This window comes from Lonchura striata, chromosome 6 (assembly GCF_050655825.1).
Source record: "Lonchura striata isolate lonStrDom1 chromosome 6, ASM5065582v1, whole genome shotgun sequence".
Classification (NCBI taxonomy): Eukaryota; Metazoa; Chordata; class Aves; order Passeriformes; family Estrildidae; genus Lonchura; species Lonchura striata.
Genome location: NC_140708.1, coordinates 13,532,507 through 13,554,758, shown reverse-complemented (window position 1 = coordinate 13,554,758; position 22,252 = coordinate 13,532,507). Strand labels below are relative to the sequence as shown.

The following is a 22,252-nucleotide window of genomic DNA, read 5'->3' as shown; positions in this document are numbered from 1 at the left end:
TCACCTCCAGGGCTGTTCAATGAAACTAAGGCAGATTGTCTTGAAATTAGCTTGAGTCATATCTGAAAATTGCCAGTGATTAGCTGATTATGGTTTGAAATGAAGTCAGATTGCTACAAAAAGCCACAAAAAGTCATCCCCAGATATATTCTAGAAAATGAGGCCTCGGCTGCCTCAGTTGTTGCCAGTTCTTGCATTAGGGATGAAGGTCTATTACTACATCACATTTATGGTAGTCATTTTAAAATATGGATTCTGCCTGAGGAGAATCAGTCTCCTGGGGAAAATTCTGTTTTTTTACTTTTTAACTTACTCACTAAGAAAAAAAAAAAAAAAAAAAACCACAACCAAAGAAAAAGGAGACGTCACAAACAGCAGAACAAATTAAAATAGTTTCTCTATGAGAGAAGCTTGTTCCCCTGTAAATACAATTATTATAATTACAGAGTGATTCAATCTTGATGGCTTACTAGAAATCATTCCTTCTGTACTGAGAGTATGTGACATTTAAAATAATTTTCAATAAATCAAAGGCCTAGTGTTAACAATGCTGATAGATGCCAGGTTTATTAAGGACAAAAGAAGGTATTATTTTGTCATAATTATAAAGTTCAGTGAGAACTTTTGGTTTGATTAAATTCTCCAGATTTTAGGACTTTGATGTAAAAAAGATAGGACCTTGTCAGTTTCCCTGTCCAAAACTACTAAGATATTAATTTGTCACATGTGTGTCCATATTCCTCGGATTTGAAATAAAAACAATTCCTTTTAATGAAAATAAGCGAGTTCTTTATTTCAAAACTGGTTACTTTTGAGCTGTGTTTCTGCAAGGTTTATATGTTGCTCTGCTATTCAGCGCTTCATATTTTTTCTCTTCCCAGAGAAAATTCCCTTACAATCTTTACCTGTGAAAATGTATTTGAGCTCCAGTCCTTGTTGCATTACCAAGCATATTGCACAGGGAAATATTCTAATAGTATCTATAAGCCAGGAGTCATATGTAATTCCCATAAAAGTGGGCAACAGGATGTCCATGCCATGCTATTTCTAGCAGGTTTTTGATTTAAAATACTCACAATTGGTTCTCATTTCTTTTTAGGGCATATTTGACTTCCCACCAGAAAAATAAATTCTTACTTGGTATCTCTGATGATGTGGGAGAATGTTAATGAGGTCCTGTGCTGGAAGCACTTACCTGGGATGGGGATTAGGGAAATAACCAAGACACTGGCACAGCTCTGGAAGCCTCATGGGCCCAGCAGCTGGACACCAGCTGCTGTCACAGCTGGAGGGACACAGAGCAGCCAGCCCTGCCCCAAACCCTGCTCTGTGCCAGGCAGCAGCAGGACAGAGCAGGGGCTCAGGGCTGTCACCCAGCACAGCACACCTGGCTGCACATGCACAGCTCTAACACTGCCCAGGAAAGAGAAACTGGAAAATGCCAGGCTCCATGTCAGGCTGAATTTTCACCAGTTCCAGACCAGAACAGGCTCAAGGGGCTTAACAGGGAGGGGGTGACAACTGCTCATGACAGTAAATCCTGTTCTCAAAGGACAGCAACACATGTTCAGGATCACAGAAAGAACCTCAGGCTTGGTGACACCTAACTGATGAAAAGATGATTATTTTTCAGATATAAAAAATAATGTCTGAGGAAATTCAGTGACAGAAATGAACATAGGAAACATTTATTCTCAGCCCCCAGACAGATTTTTATAAGCAAAGGCTGCCTCTGTAATGACCAGGAAAAGCCATACCTCCAAGCCAGCTTTAGAGCAGCTTCAGCATAGTGCAAACAAACAACAACAGAATAAAGGAAAACTGATATGAGCAATCCTGTGCTGGGCACAGAGCACAAAGACAAGCCATCATTAGGCCATACATAAACTTCTGCTTCACTTACATCAAGGTTGCTGCTTGCTGTGCTGCTTTCCTTCCCTCTTTACCATCTCATAAAAGGGTGTAGAGAAACAAAAGGAGGTTCAAAGGATGGTCAGATATCAACTAGCTTCTCCTTGATGGACCGAGTGAACAGGACTTGGAAGAGGATAATAAAATCAGCCTTGGGCAAGGTGTGTGTCAGGATCAGTCATTCCAATCTCTAAAGCAGTGGTTAAAAACATAGAAGAATATAAGCAAATGCTTGCTAGTTTCAAACCAAAAGTAAGTATTTCTTTTCCTGGTGTGGTGAATTTACAATGAGAAAACATCTGCTTTCCAATGGCAGTTGAAAGGCTACAGAGTCAAAAGCAAACAAGACACAGCCATGGAGAAAAACAAAAACCACTGAGGACATAGAAGCCAAAAGATGGCAACTAGGGCTCAGAAATTAGTTGCCATAAATTCTTAATGGATGGTAGGGCACTCTGGGGACATCAGTCTGTCCTTGCCTTGTTCCTGAGCTCATACTCAGGTGTCTGCTGGAGATCTGATGAGGTACATGGGCTAAGGCAGCCTGGCCAGCAAATGAAAGGGTTTCAAAATATTCAGGTTGCTCTTACAATTAAAGTCTGCTAGCATGGAATCTGTGCTTGATGATACAAGATTTGAGAAGAAATATATGATGTCTGTGCTGTTAAAAGCACCAGGTAGACTTCTTTAAAAAACATTTTATAAATGTGTTCATGTTATTTAATACCTAAAACAGAATTCTAACCTTAGTTATGCAGTATGTATTGCCTCTCTGTCTGCTTGCAAACAAGAGTGACTAATTATTTAGGCTTTATGAATAACTAAAATTATTAGAATCTCTCATGTTATAGTCAAGAAAATGTGACTGTCCTCCAGTCTTCATTTTTAAGAAATTATTTTTAAAATTATTGCTTTTATTTTCTACATGCTCTCAAAAGTTTCAAGGTGCATGCAAAAGACAGCCCAAAAACCCAAAATAAGAAAACCTGTATTTAGAATGTAAGCATCTGTCTTTTAAAAAGCTAAAGGCTTGCACAAAGATGAATCTGACATTCTCAGCCCTTTCAGCACCACAGTGGCAATAAGCTGGTACTCAATTTTTTTAGTTCCTCATTTAAAATTTAAGTTTTTGCATGCAGGGTACCCTTAGTGCCTTAGGACTCTGAAATTACCTACACAACCCCCTGTATAATTAGAACAGATGCATAAAATTCACACCTAGCTCCATGCAAATCAGAGAAAGGATGTATTACTTTGGTAGACTCTCTTCCCCTAGTGAGTTTCCTTCATTATCTCATTAAACATTAGAGAAGTAAAAGACACAGTCTGAGAAATCTCAGGTCATGTAGAAAGCACATCCATTTTTGTGGTACTTCCAGAAGTGGTGGCCAGCTCCAGAAACTCCCCTGCCCAGCCAGGACACTGCAAACAAATCCCCATGGAAATCCCTTCCCTGTGCTGGGCTCACAGTGGTGGCAGCACTAAAACTGAGGAGTTGAGAACCCCCAACACCAGCATCCAGCTCAGTTCTTCTGTCAGTACCAATCACCTTTACCTTGACAACTAAACCAGGATGGCAGTCATTTGGAAAGCTTAAATATTTAATTTAGGAACAATAGTAGGTGATTTAAATAATTCAATTCAAAGGAACACTGAGACAAGCCCACAATACCAGAAGGGTTTCTTTCTGTCTGACATCATTGTGCACATTCACTACAGGAGCACCTGCAGTTGTTAGCTCAAGTCACTTCTCTCCACACTTACACACACAAAAATACACTGACTCAAATAATTAGCAGTCAACAAATGTGTATGATTTGAACATTGTTGATGTCTGCTTAAAAGTATGATTTTAACATAAAATACTTATATATCTAAACTACTTCAATGTGCCTAATTATTATTCCTTAAATAACTACTACCAAGTAGGTAATTCATATTTAGGGTCACAATCACTTAGCTTTTGTGAAGCAAAACACCCCAGGTTACATTGGCTGTGTGGAATTTTGGACCTCTGCTGTGACATGGCCACAGAGCTGTCAGTTTAGCTGCCTGCAGGCCTGAAGGAGAACTTTTGTTAAGGAGAGCCCCCATTTGAAATATTGGCTTTCAGATCAAATGTCACAACAAAAGCACAACAGTGAGGTAAAGCCCTGACCTCCAAAGATAAGTTGTCTAATGCATTAAGAGATACTGCACCTTTGATAAAAATCCTACAGTAATCTAACATTCTTGCATAAACTTGATTTTATATGCTAAGCATATTAACTCTCAATAGTCAAAGCGGTGTCCTTGGCAGTCTCAATCTCGTTTACTTCATTTCAATATCTTTGATTAGGGAAATAGACCTCTAGCATCCATGCTGGTTCTTATATTTCTCACCTTGCTGTAAAGCTGTCAGATTTCCCAGGAGGCATCTCTGAGACCCCACGTTGCTCAGATGTCCACCAAGCTTGTGAGCTCTGTTCCAGCCAGTGCAATCCCACGTCCTGCCCCTGGAAAAGTGCAGACTGCAGGTCCATGGAAAGGGGAAGGAGACTGCTTCTTTCCCTGCTGCTCATCAACACTGCACCCCAAGCAGCAGCCCTGTCCCCAGACACTTGGCAAAGCTGCCTCAAGAATTATTTCTGTTCTCTTCCCCCTAGGAAACAGCCCTTTGTCCTATCAACTTATTAGCAATTGGGTATTTGACTTTATATTCACTTAAGTTCTCTGAGAAAGAACAAGTGATGAAAGTGCCTTTTGGAGGAACATCAAATGCATTTCTTGATGAATTGCAAACTGGTAAACTACTTGGAAGCTTTTGAAATGTGAAATCTATTACACCTTTCCATAAAATAATTCTGTAACATACTGTACTTTTTTCCCCCCTTGAAAGATGGCAAATACAAAAACTCACCTGTTACTGACTGGAGCTTGTGTTTCTCAGTGGGTGTTTGTGTTTTCAATTCTGTTTCATGTAGGATCTCAAGCCACCAATTAAACACAACGCACCAAACTCATCAGTGCACATCCAAATAACTGCTAATAAACAATTTTCTCTCTGAGATGAATACATGAACCCCTTTTCCTGGGATCAAGGGCTCACTCATCCTGCACTCCATTCCTTAATGCAGATGAGTTCACACCTTCCAGGAATTAGCCACAGCCCTGGTGGCAACTGCAGTGCAGACCCTGGACTATAGTTTTTTGTTAAAATTAAAATATTATTTGTTATCACCCTTAAATACAAATAAATATGTCTAAGCCTAGCTTAGCTGGAAGATGTGACCTTATCATGGCTAAATGGCTATAAAAAAAATTATGAGCAATTTTCTGCAGTAGATGGAGAAATTTATCACTTTTCAGCTTCTCTTGTGAATAAAATTCAGCCTGATATAGAGACAAACCAGGTAAGAGATTCAGCTCCAACAACTTCTTCCTAAAGGATACTGACAAACGTTCTTAACTTTACAGTCAACAAGGTCTTTACACACAAGTAGAAGATTTTTTCCAAAGCACCTACAAAATTAACCACATCCTAATGTCGGCTTCTCCAGCATGAAATGAAACCCCCCCCAAACATAATTTCTGAGCTTCCCTGCAGTGTCTGTGACTTTACTGAAGAATGGGAAAAGATGTCCAACTCCTTGAACTGTAATTCAGAAACTGTTTAAAAAAAAAGGTCTTTTAGGAAATCATGCAAGAAGCACACTTTAAATCTATTTTCTCATTTACTATGCCCTGAGATGGCTTAGGAAGGGGTGTTTTAAAACTTTATTTCTTTTTAAATGCCATTGACTTAAAACTGAACAAACACAGGAACTGATAAACTGTTCCTGATAGGGGCATTACCACTGAGTTGTAAAGCTTCCCTATGTTCTCCATGAATTATTGAGGTTAGTTCTGCTCTTCAGAGAAACTTGAATCAAGACAAATTTCAGTCATAATCTCTCCCAGATTTGGCTGCTTTCAGAGTTGTGTGCCAAGGATTAATCTTCCCAGGTAGCATTCCCATTTTCCCCAAACATATGGCTAGACTGCATACTAGCAGAAAAGAACACTTCAAGTGTGTCCCTAAAATTGCTGTTTTTGAAGGTGAGGTTTCCATGTGCATTGGAACCAATAGCAATAAACATCCTTGTGCACAGGGAACTGTGTGAGGAATTTGCTGTACAGTCAATAAAAGCTTTCTTCTGACTAGGTCAAATACTTCCACATTTGAAACCCCCTGTCCAGATGTTCCAAACTGCAATGGCCATAGGTTGCAAAAAAATGTATAATGCAGGCAAGACTTATAGGTCTCTGGAGAAGCTGCCCCAACACATTATGGCACAAAGGAAAAAAAATTACATACATTTGGGTAAGCCTCAAACAATAAAAGAGAAAAGTCATTACAAAATCAAACCATTTTACAAATAATTATGAGAATATTGCCCAGAAGAATGGTGTTCTGAAAGCAGTTGCTTTGTGGTCAATGTTAATGTCATCTAACAGCGCTTTAATTTTATTCTGCTTGCACACCCAAACAGTCAAGTAAAAATGGTAAAAAAATCAAAGCACCTGTAATATTGTTGGTTTTTTTTTTTTGTGTGTGTATGCAGATTTATATATTTTTCTCCTCAAAGTACTGTAAATTATTTGCCATGAGCCAGAGAAGACACACGTACATCTACAGATCCTAAGCAGAATTCAGAGATTAAATCACTACAAGATCTTCTCTTAGAAGTGGCTGGGTTGTGATCCCCTGGAGACTCCAAATAGAAGGTTTTTAGCTCAAAGAGTCACAGAATATCACAACGTCATTTTTGTAACCTTTTGTCCAAAGTGTCCTAGATCAACCAGACAATTATGGGAGGATTGGGCAAACAACTAAACAAAACCTGCAAAAATAGTACAAGTCATATGCTAAGTTAGGACAAAACAATTAAGACCATTTGAAAGCAATTTCAGTTTACACCAATAAAACTGGCAAAGTCCACAAAATCACAGACCACAAAGAATCTTTAGAAGTGGACTCAGTTTTTTTTTTTTTTTTTGATTACCAGGGAGCAAAAGGGGGAGAATATTGTGCCAAGGTGCACTAGGAAAGAGATGAAAATACATGTTCATTTATATGAACTTTCTACACAGTCTTAGTCTAAATTGCCTGCAGAACTCCATGTCTAAAGTAATATTTTAAAAAAGGGGGAAGATCCATGAAAACATGCAACTGCAAAGCAAGAGACACCTTTGCACCTGTTTGCTGTTTACTTAGTTTCTTCAAAAGGAATATTTTTATAAAGAAGAATCTTAGTGAAATGCTGCTATTTACTGAAACCTCAAAACAACAAAGAGCTAGTACAAATAAACTCTGGAGAGAATTTCCTCCTTAACATGTAAGAAGCAGAGATCAATACACTGGGCTAGGCAGCAGAGCCTCTGAATCTCTCTGTCAAGTGGGAAGGAAAAGCCTTTCTGACTACATTTCTTGTATTACTGGCTTTTTGTGTCCATTAATAAAAACAGCATATAACCCCACATGTGGTGTGGGAGACGGCAAAGAGGGAAGCTGCAGATAGAAAAACCTTCTAAGAAGTTTATAGAAGTGCATAGAGAACTGGCAGTAAAAGCTATTTCATTGCTACAGTACCTTCTATTATCTATAATTATTGATTTTTTTGTTCCTGTATATAGTGATGCTCTGTTCTCTCATGCACTGTTTTCTCCTGCTTTCACTAGGAAGAAATACACACAAATGATCACACCCTGATTAGGTTTTGCTAACCATCTGAAACAGATCTTCAGCTGAGTTCATTAGAAATTAAGTAGAGCCACACCCACCAGGGCATGCTTGTGCTTTCAGCTTTTCCATAAAGGCTTGTTCATGAGGTCTCTGCTAATTATGTTCAAACTCAAGACATAATTTAATTCTGAGTTAAAATAAATACCCAGGAATACAATCACATCTATGACTCTGTATGATTGAAATAGTTATTTATATATTATATAATAATATTTTAGTTATTTAGTAATTGATGGAATTATATAGCTGATACTAACTAGAGTGGGCATAAGCTCATATGCACAATGTGTGCAATAAAATAACTTGAAAAGCGACAAAGTGACAGTTTTCTTCCTAAAAAAAGAGAAAAGAGACCAGAATGAAGATTCAACAGAGACCCCATGTACGACATCGTAACACACAGAGACATTTTACTGTGAAAAACCATTTTCTGCTTAAAGCTATTTTGAAATACTGCATTTTTTAAAGGTATTGATCACTTTGTGTAAAAAAGTTGAATTAGATGTTTTGTGGGAGCACCCAGCATATCCTCCAAGTTAACATCTTCTGCAGGCATACTCAAAAACACTGGTTTAAATCAAGCATCACAATTTTTGGATGCAAACTCAGATTGTCAATGTTGAAGCTTAAATCAATATGAGTAATAATCATTATTATCATAACACTGAAGGAGTGATGTGGAAGTTTTGTGCAAGAATTTTACATCAGCTCTTAATTACCAGTTTTGTCAATATAGACATGAACTTCTCTTACAGTTTAGTGTTTTTGAGAAGTGCGCGTAAAACACTAAAAAATACAAAATAGCTGTTGCCAGCTAGCTCTAGCTGTACTGTAAGAGTACTTCACAGAATACTTTAAGGGATTTTATAGAAAGAGAAAATTAAAAAAAAAAAAAAAGAAAAAAAAGAAAAAAAGAGTATGTTCTCCTCATTTTATCTCTTGCCTCTTGATGAACAAATTTGCAAAGAGCAGGAGGAAGAAACATTGGTGTCTGGAGTCACAGATCACACCAGGACTCGGGGAGCCTCCTCCACTGTGGGTGATACCACCTGAAAAACACTTAAAAGGAGGAGAGGAGCTTGCCAGCACAGGGATTACAAAGCCAGCTTCAGAGGCATGGTGGAAAAGCAGAAACTTTTTAAAAGGCATTGGACTCAGTGTATGCTGGAAAGTCCTCCAAATGTGCTGGAAGAAGAGCTCTTGACTCAGCAGTTAGAATTCTCCACATGGTGGTCAGAAGAAAACTGGTTTTCAGGCATTCTATTTGGTTCATCTTAGCCATGAACCCAATTTAGAGAGTGATGTTTTTCTAATTTGTTCTCTGATCTTACCAAAACCATAGCTCTAAAGAAAGTGCTTGATAAGGGGCCCATTTCAGTCCTACTCTTCAAATGAGCTTGAATTTCTGTAGTGTGGAGCGCTGACAATTATGAATTATTTTATAGGAACTGATCATTAAAAGAGAACACTTAAAAAACCTCAATTTATTTTAGAGGTTAAAGTGTGACTGGTTGTTTTAATTTGATTGGTAATCTTCAAAGAGGCAACATTTAATTTAAGGGTCAACTTATTCTGAGAGGCTAACCAATCATGTAATCTAGATAAGTCTCAGTCTGAAGAGGGTAAAGATAGCTATGCATGATTAAAGTATTCAAAGGCACCTTTGTCAGTTCACTGCAAGCTTTTGGAATGCCTTGAACCATACTACAGGAATATTCATTGAAGCAAGCACTTTGAGAGATCTATCATATTAGTACGGGTAGTGAATCCTGCTTCATACCAAGAAGTAATTTTAATATAATCACCCTTACGTGATGAGAATTTGTAAAATATATTAGCAAGGTCTGATTATCTCTACTTCAGAAAACTTGAAATGTTCCATATTAAATTTGCAAGTAACTATTAGCTTCTTACAACTTTTTTGCTTGTACTTCCCATAGTTCCTTTTCTACTAATGTCACTTAATAAAGCATAACCATTCATATAGTTCTGCCTTTAACTAAACACCACAAAATCTCATATGCTACTGAAGAATGTTTTGTAAGTTATCTTTCATTTGCTTTTCATTACAAAGTCTTCTTAGGTACTTTTCATGTAAGCACCCTACGGTAATGTACTTTAAGCCTTTCTCCTTGTTATTTTTTATTTAAAAAGCAAGAATTGTCTCGGGAAAAAAAAGTCATAGAAATTACAGGGTCTCAAAAATAGAACTTGATTTACATCTGCACACCCGTAAGACATCACTGGCAACACAACAATCAACCAATCCCTAAGTGAGCACATATTTTGTCCTTCAACTATAAGCAGCTTTTGTGCCCAATGCCCTGTTTCATATGCAGTGTGCCTCATTTCTGTAGGAAGTGATGGAACAACATTTTCTTCCTATTTTCAGAAACTAATTAAGAAACTTGATCTCAGCCCTCTGGCTGAAAGTGGGAAAGAATAAAAACATGTGGTGGACACTTGCTGGCTTGCACAATCACAGCAGCTCTAATCAGACCTCTTGACCAATTAATCTAAGTCCTGGAGCCTCAAAAACTAATTCCAAATCTGCCTCTCTCTTGTGAACACAGCAGCAAAAGTGCTTGCCAGCCCTGGAACCAATGCCTGCTGTGACACCCAGAGCAGGATCTGTCTGATGCATGAAAGAGGCTGGTGACAGGAGGGAAGGAAGGCTTATCTCTGAACAGGAAACACAAGTAAAACACCAGAACAAGGTCACAGCTAGCAAGGCAATAACCTGGAGATTACCTGAAATCTTCCCTGTAATACCCTGCTTTTTGTTTTCAGGAAAAGAAGAGATGGAGACATGCTTTATATTTGTGGCTAGTTCCACAGCAAGCTCATTTTGGAGGCCTGCTAAGACAAAACACCACCACTCAAACCCTGATCCCCCAGCATGGTTCTCAGTTTCCCTCCACGAAAGCAGAAAACTTTCAGCTCTTTCACAAGACAGTGTGCACAAAAAGCAAGCTTTCCATAAATCAGAGTATCATTCTGTATTTGTACATTATGCTGACAAAAAACAGAATTCCAGAGCCACTTAAATTCAACCTAAACATTGACCACCTCATCTTTTTTCATCTCTCTTCCTCATAGTCTGGCTCTACGGCTTCAGAGGGAGAGAAGGTCATCTTTGATTGGAAAACTATAGTAGTGTAGTAGTGCAAGGAAAATAAGCATGACCCCCATGAAGGGCTGACCAGAGAGGTGCTCAAGCCTAATTTTATGCTTAATTAAAGAATTTAACTCGAATGGGCATGATATATGGAAGCCAGGTTCACAGTGGGAGCTCTCATTAGGCCAACTCATATCTGAAAGCACAGAAAAAACCTACAGAGGTCCTTCTTCAGGTCCAAAACCTCTTTTTGAGGTCAGCTGAAGTCCAAACCAGGCTGTGACTCCAAACTGATTGTGCTTTACATGGCTCCTTGCCAATGTTGGGTTTGATGCTCAACCTAATTATTGATCCACCTGATATGGCTCACTGTAAATTAAAGGAACACAGATTATAAGGTATCAGATACAAAGTAAATACTGCAAAAATACAGACTCCTTTCCCTAGTGGTCATTTTGGGGACCTCCATGCTCAGTTGATAGAGCAAAATCTGGTACAGTGAACAGTTCATATTAATTAATTCATATTACATTCATTGATGTAAAAATAACTACATTTGTATCACTGAGCTCTTTATGTTAGCATGATTTATTGTGAGAATTATTAACTCTAACAGGTATTTTATCTAAAGCAATGTCCATGAAATAGGATGACCTTTTATCTATTACCTGTTGGGTTTGCAGCACCTATGAGTTCCAGATTGATGAGTTTCCTACTCAGACTGATTTCATTACACATTCTATTTATATCACCTTTTTATTTTTCCCGCCTCGACTGACAGGAGAGAAAAAAACTACACCAAAAAATGCCACCCAAACCTGACATGTTCATGGCATGCAAATTTGATCAGCTAACTACAGTGATTAGTGCCTCTGGGCTTTTGGACAGATGAGACAAAGCTCTGAACCTCCCAACCCAGCAGGTTCACAGTGCTAAATACTGCCTTATTTGTCATAACACATTCATTTAATCCATGAGGAGCAAAGGCTCCAGTGGTCAAAAGTAAAGACATACCAGGGATGCTCGTGGTTTGAAAAGACTGATATTAATAGAAATCTTTAGTTTACAAGACTACAGCCAGGGAAAATGGCCTAAGCAAGCACTGAAGCTTTCAAAATGCTTCCTGACTTGCAAGGATATCCCAGTTTAGGAGTGGCACGTGGCAGCCTTCATCAAAACAAAGACCACCTCTTTTTTTGGGCCCTCAAGGAACAGCTGGACTTTCAAAACGCTCAGCACCAGGTAGATCCAAAGGGTACCACAGTCCCATGGTAATCAGTCTGAGCCAGATAAAAGGCAAATAATGAGAAAGGGTTACTTTAAATTACATGACGACTGCTAAATTCCCCTGCTGCTGCTAGAGCAGAGCAGAAACTGTATCTACTTTGCCATATTCTGTCCTCAGAATATTGCTCAAGGGCTTTCAGACCTGGGCTCACAACACCTCTCAAAGTCCAAGTAAATTATAGAATACAGCAGTCATACTGTGGTGGAATTGTTTTAAATAAAATCAACCATTAAAATTATCTGGTCTCCTAGAATATCTTTATTTCCCCTCTGAGCTTTACAAATCACCTCTCTCTGCTTTCCTCTCAGGCTTTTTACTGAAGTACAAAAATCTTTTAACTGGATTATTCTTTGATCCTATACAGCCCCAAAATTAACTTTTGTTGACTGGCCTCTTAAAAGGCTTCAAATCACAGAAACATTTCTAGACATCTCTATGAAATAACTAATAGTGCTGAAATTTTCACCACCATCATTAAACCTCAGGGTTAACAGCTGCCTGAAATAACTAATTTTTGTAATTTCTGTAGATTAATGATTTAAGACTTTCTATAGGGGAGGACATAGGCTGAATCCCTCTGCAGGTGAAGAAGCAGCCTCATGATAAACACAAATTTATTTTCCTTCTTCATAATGTTTTGCTAAACAATGAAAAATTATGAAAAAAGCCCATCCAACTAAACATAGAGAAAAGACCAAGAAAACAAAAACAGTCAAGTATTTGTAGAGAATCTGAGCAGCACACATACATTGTCACATAGGGGGAGCACATTGAGAGGCACTCAATGACTTTTCTACCTGAGTTTTCACCAGAAGGTGCTCCAGCCACAGAGAAGTCATGGATGCCCCATCCCTGGAAATGTTCAAGGCCAGATGGAACTCTGAGCATCCCAGTCTAGAGAGAGGCATCCCTGCCCATGGCAAGGCATTGGATCTAGATGGTCTTTAAGGTCCCTTCCAACCCCAGCCATTCTAAGACTCTCTGAAGCGACTTGGGAATTTCTAACTCACCCCTGTTTGGCCACCTGCTCTGACAAAATCACCTTCTGACAGTTTCTCTTCTTTGCTATAAGACTGCTTTCAAGGAAACTGTTCCTTATCTAATCTGCAACAAAAGCCTCTGGCAATTCTAGCCCCAACAACTGGCATTAATCTTAGCATTATTTTCAGGTACAACACCCCAGTGTGGATAGAGCCTGTTGTTTCAAACACACACCCTTGTATTTAGTCAGCTGTGTCTTTAAGTGCTTAAATTAATGGCTTTATATTCAGAAGTTCTGATTACCTAGCAGTAGCTCATGCTGGCTTTTAACTCGCTTCTAACTTTGTGAAGGCCTTTATTTCCACACTATTTCTTTTCTTTCTAAGCAGCAAATACTAATTTTTACCATCCACACTAGCAGTTAACGTTTTATGCATTGATGAGAGCCTGCTTTGTTTTAAACCATACCACTGCTCTGTGAGTATAAAACCATAGAACTTTTGGGATAACTGATTACTTCTCCTGAAGGGCATCACAGCTTCAGAGATTTCTCTCTTCCTAGGAGATGAGTAGAATCTGCATAATTTGTACTTCATGACAAAACAACAGCTCACACTCTGAATTAGCAGTGTTATACTCTGATGCATGTCAGCAATAGCAGCGAAGTGCTGGCTGGTTATTTAACACAGATAAATTAATTTGTAGCTGTCAGTCATGTTTTCCAGATTTGCTTAGATTCTGAAATTTATTGACAAGCTATAATAACTGACATTTAAATTGTCTGTTCTTGTAGAAGCAAACATGGAGCATTGACCTAAAATATGACATTTAGTTCTAATCCCCGTTGTAAATGGAGAAGAGAGATCATTTGCTACTTCTGTAATTCTTCTATTTAAAATGAGTATTCTCAAATGGTCTAGCATCCTTTTAAAGCAGCATTTGAAGATCTTAAATTTACTTCTTCCTGAAATATTTATATCTTTCTCAAATTCCTTGAATGCAGTTGATTTTATTCTGTCAGACAAGTGCAAAGGGGTACATTCATCCCTCTGTGTTCCTATACCATTGGTTCCTTCAAATCCTAATCAGCAGGCAGTGTTGTGGTGATGGAGGGGAATCCTGTTGGTTGCTGCCTCATGGGAACAGGGCTTCCAGCTTTCTGTGTGTCACTTTCCTTCTCTGCATGACTGCCCAGGTGCTCACACTCATAGTGATGGGCAAAAAGGGGACAAAAACCTCCAGCTTCCTCCACTCCTCCAGCTATGTGCTGGAGGGCAGGGAGGGACACTTAATTCCATGGGAGTGGATCATAACTCAGCCCTGAGGTGACATAGGGGGCATCTGCACTGTTAAACAGCTGCAGAGATGCTGTAAGGATATTCTACCACAAATCCTTAACAGGGGGAAAAGAAAGAAAAAAACCGCCAAAAACCAAGTGCCAGACCAAACCCCACAAATTACAAACATTTTTACTTCCTCTTGATGCCAATCAATCCCCTTAAGAGGAACAGCTTGATGAGCTGTCCACTGTCTTGTGTGTCCACCTCAGGCCATTGCCTGCTTTCAGAAATGTCACAACCAAAAGGGAAAAGTATGTTTCTTTGCTATTTTAAAGGAAATTATTCTCTAACTAGACCAATAATCCTCATTAGAAGTCCATCCTTCCTCACTGAATCAGCTACAAATCAGACATATCCAACATATCCAACCAGTCTGAAGGGTTGGGCATTGAGTTTGGCCTGGACAGGCTCAGAAGTTCCTTTGCACAACCGGACTTCAACCGCAGACAAAATACTCTGACAAGGCTGTGAAAGCAAATGAAAATGACCACAGGAATGGAATGTTCTTCCTGGATTTTGAACACTGGGATTTTATCACAACCTCAGACTGCACACACAAAACAAAGGGAGAAAAGTCAGACTAAATTGCCCAGGAAAAAGAAAAAAAACAGCCCTGAAATTAGAACTGGGAGATAGGGGAAGGCTGATTCCTGACCTGCACAATGCCTCCCCTCCACCTTTCTGAAAAGCCTTTTTGATGGCTCACCCTTTCAATCCCTCTGATTGCAACTGCCAGCACGTAAAATCAGCCACTTGTGCAAATCACTTTTAGCTGATTATTTTAAAGAGGCTCCACTTCAAATAAGGGGTTAAATCCTCTTTCTGTTACATGATGTTTTTCTTCAAGGGGTTTGATTGGCCTGGTGCTCACACATTCACTCTGTGGAGAAGGACTAGGGCAGTGATTGCAAAAATGACACCCAGCACAGCCCCAGTAAATCTGCTATTGTGTGAGAACACAAAGAACAAAACTAGCTCCTGGTTGCCTTAAAACCTCAAAGTAATATTTTCTTTCTTCTATTAGTGGACACATTTTTGAAAAGCAACAGCAGCTGATGCTTTAAGTCCTTCACTGGTCCCCTAATGATGACCAACCAGAAAAGTAGAGCATCCTTGGCTTCCCTTCAGGCCTCTTAACTGCTCCAGCTGGCCACTGACTGCTCTCTGAAAGGGCCTCAGTGTGACACATTTGTACACAATATGGATCCTGCAGGTTTCCCAGCCCCACAGTACCAGTTAGGCAAGTGTTCCCTTCATGTACTGGCTGTGTCCTGCCTTACAGGCATGTATCTAGATGTTTTTCCCTTTTTGCCAGCTTCCCCGAATTCTATTTTTAATATTCAGTTAACTTTGTAGAAAGTAATTATATTCTGCTCATTCTACACCAGCTGGTATTTACTTCATCCTCCATCAGGCATCAACAGAGCATGGGGCTGCAAGACAGAAACATTACTCTGGCAAGCATAAATATTTCATTTTTCACACCACAAATGCGTTGATGATTTATTAATTAGCCTAAAGGCCTGCTGCTTCTGCATAGCTGAGTAGCAAAATAACTCAGCTATGACGACTGAGAAAGTCTGTACCTCACATCCCATTGGAAAGCCTTGACCAGCAGCATGCCTGAAGGCTAAAAAACACTTCCAATGGGCCAAGACTAAAATTACTAAGATAAGTCCTGGACATCACAACCTTTGGAGAGATGCCTTGTCCAATTCCAAGCAGTGGCAGCTCTGACGCCGGCCTCGTGCCAGTTCTGCAGAGGGAACCTGTCTGGCTGCTGTCAAACACATTCTCAGCAGAACTGATACTCTACAGCAGCTATAACACACAAGCAAGCCAATAAAAACCAGGAAACTGAGCAACAGTATTATTCTTTGGTGTTCATAATTTCAGATCCAGGCTGAAAACTATATCTGTCTTTTTCTTGAATTAAAAAATATATTTTATATATATATATATATATATGTATCTTAAAATTCTCCTTTAAAAATTCAAATAATCACTCCTATTTCTTAATTTTACTTTCAGAACAGCCAAGACAGCGCCTGCTTAATTTTGTTTAAAAATTCAATAATTTAGAAGTTGATTCTAGCAATCTCTGAATTTTAAATGAAAAGCAGAGAAAGAAAAGATGACTATATCAAAACAATTTACACCAGGTTTAAAGCACACTGAAACACCATTTCAGTTCTGGAAAACATGCCAGTGTTCCCATTTCCATTCTGTTCGCCTCCACTTTTAGTTAAATTAGAAAGAATAATTCTTATATTCATCGTAATGACTGTCTTTGGGCATGAGTACAATCTGAGTGGGGCTGAAGTGTTTTGGTGGCCAGTGGTTCAAACCAGTGCCATCCTTAGGAGTCAATACAGGGGCGCCTCCAGCAGGGACCAAATAACTGGGAAAAAAACGCAGGGAAGCCTCAAGGAGCTGAGCAAGGGCAAATGCAAGCCCTGCACCCTCATCCTGGGCAGCTTTAGCAAGGGAGCAGCCAGCAGGCTGAAAAATAATAATTTCCTACACTGGGTACCAGGAAGGCTCAATCACATGTGCAGTGCCCAAATTCCTGTCCCTCCCTAGGAAAGGAGTGTTGATCCTCCAGGGAGGAGGATGGAGCACACAGCCCAGGAGGGGCCCGGGGAGCTGGGCTTGCTCAGCCTCCAGGCAAGGAGAAAGGGGGACCTGCCACACTGCAACCACCTGGGGAGCGACCCAGAGAAGATGGATCCTGACCTTTCCCAGCAGTGGTCAGCAAAAGATTGAATAAACATTAATAAATCACAGCTGGGTATAAGGTGAGAAGGGAAAAAAAGCCAAACAGAGCAGCACTACAGAGGTTGTCCAAAATGTCTGTGGAGTCTCCATCACAAAGGTGGGGAGGGCTGCGTGAGCCCCTCAGCAAACTGACTGTTCAACCCTCCCAGTGGCCCCTTCTAACCTAAATTATTCAATGATTTAATGAGTGAAAGAACTTAGTGGTAGTTGTTCTTTATACAGCCTGCTTAATAATGAATGTTATTTGATGTTTATATCATAGAGCCTTGACCCTATTCCAAAAAGATTTGTTTTGTTTCCCTGCAAGGAATTATCTTGTATACTCTGAAAAATGACCTGACATACCAAAGACTAGAAACACTTCAGTTCTAAGGTTCTCAAAACGCAGCCTTTGTCCATGTTGGGGTGAAAACAAATTTTAAAAGCTCAGAAATTTCCATGGAGTTAAGTTCTGCCTGGCAACTCCTGTGCATGCACACATATCACTTAGACTCTTGCTAAAATAAAGCCTGTGCTTTTCACTGTCTACCCATCTTGCCTCTTACTAAAGCTTTTCAGTAGGATATTTTGAAAAACAAAATAGAGATTAGTCCAATTAGCAATTTCTCTTTAGTTTTCTTATTTATCTTTTGCATGTAACCAGAAGACCCCAGCAGAGACTTGGCAGGTGGTGTAAAATTGTGCAGCAACGAGCAGAGAATTGATGCCCAAGAGGAGTGGTGTATGACAAGCCAGATACACGGAGGAAGGTTTGGAAAGGGATAAAGAAAGGTACCAAAAACATCAGAGCTGGGAATACAGTCTGTGTCTCCGAGCCTCAGTACACTGCTATCTGCTAGGAAAAAAGCTGCTATGAGAGGAAAAAAATCATTTCAAAGTCTCTCGCTGACACAGTCTGCCTGAGGTTAAAGGCACAACAAAGGCAGAGTTAGACTCCTTCCCAAGAGTTATTTTTAAGGTTACTCCTGCTCACCAGATAAACATCAGGAGCTGACAGAGGGGAAAAAGCAGGGCAGACAGGGATGCCTGCTTCCTTCTGTGCTGCAGCAAGGACTGCTGCTGGCTGGGATGGTGCAGCAGCACTGTCACCCTGGGGCGCCCGGTGCCACCAGCTGGGTGCCCTCCCTGCCAGGCAGCGGTGCCAGGCCAGCAGCACCCGCCTGGCACCGCGAGAGCCAGCTCAGCACACGTCCAGGCAGCCAGCAGGGATGGGCAATCCAACCTCCAGGGCCAGGGAGGAGAGGACTTAGCCAGCAGGGATGGGCAATCCAACCTCCAGGGCCAGGGAGGAGAGGACTTAGCCAGCAGGGATGGGCAATCCAACCTCCAGGGCCAGGGAGGAGAGGACTTAGCCAGCAGGGATGGGCAATCCAACCTCCAGGGCCAGGGAGGAGAGGACTTAGCCAGCAGGGATGGGCAATCCAACCTCCAGGGCCAGGGAGGAGAGGACTTAGCCAGCAGGGATGGGCAATCCAACCTCCAGGGCCAGGGAGGAGAGGACTTAGCCAGCAGGGATGGGCAATCCAACCTCCAGGGCCAGGGAGGAGAGGACTTAGCCAGCGTGACAAAAGCAGACACAAGCCCCTCCTCCTTCTGGAGGATACCCCCAGTGGGTTGTGCCCTCCAGGGGAGTCACCACCACCAGAAATTGCCATGTCCACCAAGACTGGGCACTGCACACTCCTCTAAAGCGTGCCCAGGACAGCTCTAGCCCAGTGTCCTCATTCAGGCTGCCAGCACAGAGCAGGCCCAGCCCAGCATCTGGAGAGCTGCTGGCTGTGCTTCAGTTCCATCATTTGTGAGAAATGCACCTATAAGATCATGCTTATCTCCCAATTTTATAGTCTATATTTCGAAGTTAAAAAAAAAATAAAAATTGAGCAACACCCTTTGCTTCAGCATGGTGTTAGCATTAATACTCATCTAGAAAGACTTCTCACAGCTGTGTTTTAACATAGAAAGAATTGATTTACACCTGGACCCATTTCTTTTTGACGCCTTCTAGCAGCTCCTGTCAAATACTGCTTTATGTTTATATTTTTCACTTTATTCTGAATTAATAATGCATGCTTTATTAACAACCTTCATATTCACTGAATAAATGCAGCTTTACTAAATTTTTCATTAGCAGTACACTGAATGTGCATGTTCCTATAACTGCAATAGAAGATGTTTTTTAGATGGACAGCTGTCCTAATGGACAGCAGCCTATGCTTCTGAAACAAGGATAGCACCATCTCAAAAACTTACCCAGAACAACACTAAAGATCCAATTCCCAAGACAGCAATTTTGCTTTCTTTTTTTCCCCCTTCTTTTTAAAATAATCCTGGGTGTTCTATGCAAAATAAGGTGCAGAATGTCAGTTGTTATGGTAAGGAAAGAGGTAATGAAAAAATTCTTGGCATTTTTCCCTATTTGAAAAATTCCAGATTTTTTCATTTCAAATTGCTACACAAAAACATCTGAGAGCTCACACACATTAAAGATATCATCACTCTTCCTGCCAATATTTACTCAGAAGACAGAAGGAAACCAGCATAGGAAATAGGTTTGTTTATTTGCTTTTAACTAAAACCATCAATAAAATATGATAATCTATATCTGAGAAAACTGTGTTTCTACTCACTTTTAGGCAAATCCCTCCTCCCATAATGCATTCTCAAGAGGAAGGTGGCAGAAAAATAATTATCTCCTGAGCACTTTTGCCAGTACTGTCAACCCTTTGGTTGCCTAACACCCTCAAATTTTTTTGCTTGAGTAAAGGACTCAAAGTTATCAATTGCCAGTGTGCTGACTTTTTTGGGCTGCCTTGAGCATATGTCACTTATTACAATATATAAGTGAAATGGAGTATAAGGCACTGCAGCTGTGAAATGGAGCACCATAGCAACAAGGGCATGTAGGAGAGGGCTGTTAAAGCAGAGGACTAGGTGTGACAGAAGGCCTGGGGTTTGTCAATAATTCACACTTTATGGCAAGAGGAAATTGATAAAAGGCATTTAAAAAGAGTTAAATCTATTCTATTTCTGTGATCACATAATACATCCTTCATCAAGATGTGAACTAACACCTCTAATGAAAGGTAAAGGACAATTCAGTAGCTGATCCCTTCAATCCCATTTCCATGCTGTGCCACACAAATCAAAATTAAATGCTCTCCTTGAAGGAAAGGCACTGTAAGTATCTTCCCAGGAAAAGAAGGGACAACAGCCAGGTCAAAAGGGACAACAACATTCAGCACTCCTGGTCTGACCCTGTCCGACTGTCACAATGCCACTCTCACAATTCATGCAAATGTTTGGGCTCTCAGAACAGGGGCTGAGGGCTGGGAGTGCAGCAGCCACGTCAACAGTGACTAAATCCTGCAAACCTCCACCTCTGACATGGCAGGACCTTAAGTCACATTGCTCTGCAGTCAGATGAGGGAGAATTGTAAAAAAAACCTTACAGAGGAAGGAAAGGTCACATCCAAATACAAGACTTGCAATATAAAACCAAGAATATGAACAACTGGTGTAAAGCAAAGGATTTTTATTCAAATGTAACACTAATTGTATTAGCTAGAACTCCCTTTTGGCTTTGATATTTGTTCTATTTTAAAGTCTTTGGTGCATCCTCTGAATATTTTTACAAGTAATAAAAGCCAATCCTTTATAATAAATTACTATGAAAACATTGTTCTAATCTACTGTTCCAATCTAGAATAAAAATAATTTTTGTCTTTATTATGAGCTGCATTTTCAAACAGCTCAGAATTTTTCAATCTGAGCACTATCTCCTGAATTACACTGGAGCAGCACAGCTACTACAACTGCTAAGGACCAAACCCACTCTGAAATGCAAGCAGATAGAATAAATACTTTTCCTTCAGATTAGATTGTGACAGCTTTCACCCTCCAAGATTAATACTACTGCAGTAAAAACCGCTAAATTGAGCCTGGTTTGTCTCCTTACACAGGGGTTAAATACAGAGGTGTATTTCCAAGAGTCATGAAAGCTTCTAGCAAGCAGCTCCTAAAGCACCCTATAACTCCCAGTTATTAATGATTTCAAAGTTGAAAAATAGTCACTTTAAGGTCCACAAGAGACAAAGGCTTGTGCTTTTGCAAAGTGCTGGCCTGGGACTGACAAGGTACAGGGACTCTGCACAGCTTCCCTGAGTTTATTTATTATTATTTATCACCTGGCATACAGGACAGATACACCCAAAACTGCAAGTCCTCAAATTGCTGCTGAGTTCATCCATGCAGGAGCAGGAAAAAAGCAAGGGATTTTGTTGGTACAGGAACCACATAATACTACTGCATGAATCATGCCCATATTTCCTGCCTCTCAAAGATCAGGAGTTCACTTTTTAGAGAAATAGTGAGTTAAAGAACAAAGGCTAGCACTTTACAAACCCCAGATGATGGAAAACAGCTGCATCTGTTTTTTGCAGGTGAATCCTGCCACTCAGTGTGGGGAAAAGGGGAAAGGCTCCATCTAGAACTGAGTTTAAGAATGGGTTGACCCAAGTGGCACAAGTCAAGAAGAAAGCAGTTTCATTAGTTGTGCTTGCTCAGTTGTTCCCTCTGGGAGCAGGGAGAGCAGTTCCTCTGGAATTACCTGGGGTCTCCAGCACGTGAAGGTGAGCAGACACCTGCAGCACCATCCAGCCCCTCTCAGCACAGCAAAGGACACAGCTTTAACACACTGATTTTGTGGGCTCATTTTCAAAGCTCTGAATGAAATTACACATTGTCCTAGTTCTAGTCTGCACACCAGCCATGCAGACTTTTAGAAGGAGCATGCTAGAACACTGCTGAAAAGCTACCTGTCATTTCAAGTATCTTAGTGCCTTGCTTTGCTCTTCTGATCTTAATGGAAAATACACTTTTTTTGTTCCTAACATAATGGCCAAGAAGTTCTTCTGACAAGGGTTTTGAGAAAGCTTAAAGTTGCAGACATTCCTGAGAGGAGTCATCCATGTATCATTCTTAGTGTTTTATTGTTTACTGTTTTAAAAGCTACAGAAAATTACCTTGAAAGTCTTCCCTGAAGAATCAAGAGAGCTTATTATAATATGTTCTGT

At 40.2% G+C, this 22,252-nt stretch overlaps 1 protein-coding gene across 3 annotated transcripts in view; it reads right to left on the bottom strand.

Moving 5' to 3' along the window:
• LOC110473331 (uncharacterized) overlaps positions 1-22,252 on the bottom strand; it is a 346,314-nt gene that overhangs the window by 13,160 nt on the left and 310,902 nt on the right. For all 3 annotated transcript variants that reach the window (XR_014956263.1, XM_085583265.1, XM_085583264.1), the window contains one exon: positions 4,294-4,406. Coding sequence is in view for 1 of the 3 variants with exons in the window: in XM_085583264.1 (XP_085439390.1) it covers positions 4,294-4,406 (113 nt within the window). In the remaining 2 variants the exon portion in view is untranslated. The remainder of the gene's footprint in view (positions 1-4,293; positions 4,407-22,252) is intronic.